At 49.4% G+C, this 3,996-nt stretch overlaps 1 protein-coding gene across 1 annotated transcript; it reads right to left on the reverse strand.

Moving 5' to 3' along the window:
- Positions 1–518: 518 nt before the first annotated feature.
- Positions 519–3,319, reverse strand: LOC116264017 (cytochrome P450 94C1-like). Its single transcript, XM_031643907.1, has one exon. It carries the CDS (start codon positions 2,437–2,439, stop codon positions 883–885), a length of 1,557 nt encoding a protein of 518 aa, XP_031499767.1. The 5' UTR covers positions 2,440–3,319; the 3' UTR covers positions 519–882.
- Between the last annotated feature and the right edge of the window lie 677 nt (positions 3,320–3,996).

Genomic DNA, 3,996 nt, shown 5'->3' on the forward strand with positions numbered 1-3,996 from the left:
TATATTAAGTTAGTTGTTTCCTTATGTAAATAATGCTTTTTAACAAGAAAAAGATGAACATCTCTTATAACATCAAAATTTTAATAGTACAAAGATAAATTGTTTTAATAAAATGACTTAACTAAAGCATGATTTCTATTAAATTAGTGTTTATGAACACACTAGATAACACAAAACTAAAACGTCAAATAGTATGTTCCACATCAACATTTGCAAATCCAATCTGTAACATTATTCCTTGAAATCCATAGTGGTTGATATGCTGTAAACAACCAAGAAAGAGAGACACACCGAGAGATGGAAGGACGAAAAGCGAGAATGGGCAAAGACAAAGAGAGGGAAGGACAAATTGGTGGTGTTAGAACACTTAGATTTAGATGGATAAGAAACAATCTCAACCTTTTATCTTTTCCCAATTACTAAATAAAGAAAATGACCCCAGTTTTTTTTCTCAACCACGTAAAGATCATTGTTCAAAACCAACAAAAATTGTAGCAAGAATTTTCCGTGAGGAAGGATGCTGTTCCTTGCTGAAATGGAACAAAGATAATAATGGGGAAAGCACAATCTTATATCTCCCTCGTGGGCAATTTTCTTTTTGAGACAGAAGAAGGGAACCCAATAGCAGTCAATGAACAATTTTACGTACAAAGAGGCATCTTCACACTTCGCTACCGCCAGATGACATTATTCAGTCATACCCCCACAACAAAGTACGGATGCCCTTCCCATCTGCAAGTCGTATCTTAAATTTCTTTCCCTTTAACACAATCACAAGAACGCTCTACAGGAAGCATTGATGGAGAATGAATGGAGTAGGATTTCACCATTTTTACAAATATTGATTGACGGCTCCTAAGCGAAAGACTGCAGGACTGATGATCAATCCTTCTTGTGCGTCGGCTCACGTCCCCACGTCCGCGGCTTGACGATGACGGGCAGGCCGCCGCTGATATTGGCGGTGAGGCCAGGGGAGAACTTCAACTGCCGGCAGCATGGCTTGGTTTCTATGGTGAAGCGCCAGAGAATTGTCACGGCGACGCTCTTCATCTGCATGAAGGCGATTTCCTTTCCCAAACAGACCCTAGAGCCCGCCTGGAAGACGGGGTACTTAAAAGGGTTGTCGGGGACGAACACGCCGTTCTTGAGCCATTTCTCCGGTTGGAATTTCCGGCAGTCAGGCCCCCATATGGACTCCATCCTCCCCATGGCGTAGGGGTGGTAGGTCACTCGGGTTCCCTTCTTCACGACGGTTCCGTCCGGCAGCACGTCGTCCTGGGCGGCGTATTTGGAGTCGAATTGCACCGGCGGGTACAGCCTCATGCTCTCGGAAATCGCCGCCTGGAGGTAGTGCAGATCCTTCAGCTGCTTGTGCTCCAGAGTGATCTCGCTAGCATCAGCGAGCGTTTCTTTGGTAAATTCTCCCAGCGGAGAAGCCACTCTGCATATCTCGTCAAGAATGGAATTTTCGACGTGGGGATGGCAGGAAACGAGCCAGAAAAAGGCGGTAAGGGCGGCGGCGACGGTGTCCCGACCGGCGAGGAGGAAGCTGACGACGATGTCGCGGAGGAGGCGATCATCTTTAGTGGAGCCCATGAACCTGGAAAGGAGGTCTCGGTGCTTGGAAGAGCCGACGGAGGCGCGGCGCCTTCGGATGACCTCCTCGGCGAGGGCGTGCGTCTTACGGACCGCGTCCCTGAGCTCGCGCTCCGAGCCGACGCGCAGCAACCGCTTGGCCTTCCAGACATAGGGCGTCCAGGTGGTCGCCCGTCGAGCCGACATCTGCGAAGCCGAGTCGAAGGCGTGGGCGAACTCGCTCAAAGGCAGCGAGAGCTCCAGGCACCGCGGGTCGACGCCGAAGGAGGCCTTGCAGATGCAGTCGAAGGAGAACCGACGAAGCACGTCTTGAAGGTCTAGCCCGGCGCCCGACCTCTCCGCGGCCTCCATCACCGGCACCAACCGCTGCCGAATCTCGTCCGACACGAGCCCAAAGACGAAGCCCCGAACGTTGGCGCTGCCCAGCTCGAAGCTGGCCATCTTGCGCTGGGAGCGCCACAGCTCGCCGTCGACGTTGAAGATGCCTCGGCCGAGCAGGTCGTGGAGGATGGCGGAGAAGGCCTTGCCCTTGGGGTAGTTGTCGAAGCGCGTCACCAGCATGTGCTCCACGTTCTTCGGGTTGGCCGTGATGATGTTGCCCAGCAGGTGGTTGTGAATGGTGTGGGTCGGCGACTTCTCCAGCAGCGCCGCGTACCAGTCGGCCAGGTTGTGGAACTCGCCGTTCCATTGTCCGGTGAGATAGGCGCTGCACACGGGGCAGTCGCAGCACGGCTTCAGCGCGCAGTACAGCAGCACCAGGACGAGCAGCAGCGCCATCAGTGGTAGAAGCGCCGACGACAGGCTAAAGAGCGAGACAGCACTGCAGCAGCCGGAGGCTTCCATCCCTCTTTCTCTGAACCTGCGTTTCTTGTGGCTCCTCCAATAAACATTTGCTCAAAGGATGTAGGGTGACAAGGGGGGACGGTGGGGCGTTTATAAAGAGATTTTTCTTCTATTCGGGAATTGAGAGGTTTGGCAGCTTAGGGGATGTGGGGTTGCCTTGGAGTTTTAAAGTCTTCCAATCAAGTTCCCTTTTTCTTCTCCTTTTAGATTGTCGCCCACAAGATTCAGTGGATGTAACTGGCTCGATTGCACGCAATTGGGCCGTCTACTTGGCGATCCCAGCACGTGCTGTTCGTGCAGGTCTCTTCTTCGTCCTGCGCCGGCCCCACGATGTCCAGGTCAATGTGAAAACTTAGGCGGGGAGGGGACCCCTTGTCGAGGTGCGTGATCAAATGTATTGTCCTCGCGATCCCTCTGATGGTAATTGCCTCTACTCGTTCATCCTTGGAATTTTAAATCCATCCGACCTTTCTTCCTCTCAAGATCTTCCTTCTCTTTTTTTGACCCCTAAGTCTGACATAAAAACTTTAATTTAATGAATCATGATTCTTAATGTCGATCTTTTTGGAAGGTGAAAAAGGAAGGTAACCGACCCTCAACTCCTGAATGAACCCCTGTTAAAAGCGGGCAGTTAAATATTGGAAAAACCCCCCAAAGGATTGTGGGATCTAACGTATGTATCTCTCCGCCTGGGACGGTGCAGAAGAAGGCGGATCCGACGGCGTATCGGCCGGCGGGAGGAAGCTGACGACGATCGTCCGTCGTGCGAGGAGAGAACCCGTTTTGGTACTTTCCGAACGCCCGCGCCGTTGCTGCGAGTCGCCCTCATCTGTTTGTTTTTTTTATTTGCTTCTTTGTCTGTCTGATCTTTGAGATATTTGAAGAGTCGTCTTCCCGACGGCAGTTTGTGAGGTTTTATTAGTTAAGAGTGTCCAGAGGTCGCCTCTTGAAACAGAGGCACGATTTTGTAACAAGGGAGGGATCTCCATTCGTTCGTCGGCTCAAAAACAATCAAAGCACTTGCTTTAGCAAGATCGCTCACTTGGAAACGAGAGCCCCTGATTTAGAATCACATCTTTCTTCCCCTCCCTGGCCGACTCATAAATAAAAATTTGCTTTGACTCGTTCTCGGACGCAGATTTTCCAACATATTTGCCGCTCTCTTAAATCTTTACAATGTCAATTTAAAAGAGAAGGGAGATCGAAGGTGGCTTGTTGTCAACCGCATATACTTAAACTATATTTTACATAGCTTTTATTTGACATTACAGGCCCCTTGGGCGGGTCCTACTAGCTCTCAACTTCTCGGTCATTGCTTTAGCCTAGACTTGTATGCATGACGAGACTTCTCCTTCCCGTTTTCTCCATTCACGTGCTCGAATGACTAAGTCCTGCTGCCGTATGCTCTGTGGGGAGAAAAGATATATATATATATATAAACTATTATGAAGGGCACAGAAATATATAGTAACGCAGTACAAATAATACATTGGCTAATAAAAAAAAAAAAAGCAAGTCATGAATACATGTTTAGTGATAATAATTAACTATGTGTCC

This window comes from Nymphaea colorata, chromosome 1, assembly GCF_008831285.2.
Source record: "Nymphaea colorata isolate Beijing-Zhang1983 chromosome 1, ASM883128v2, whole genome shotgun sequence".
NCBI classification, from domain to species: Eukaryota; Viridiplantae; Streptophyta; class Magnoliopsida; order Nymphaeales; family Nymphaeaceae; genus Nymphaea; species Nymphaea colorata.

Bases quoted from the DNA above. Each gene is read 5' to 3' on its own strand.
- LOC116264017 (XM_031643907.1), bottom strand. From the start codon at position 2,439: ATGGAAGCCTCCGGCTGCTGCAGTGCTGTCTCGCTCTTTAGCCTGTCG.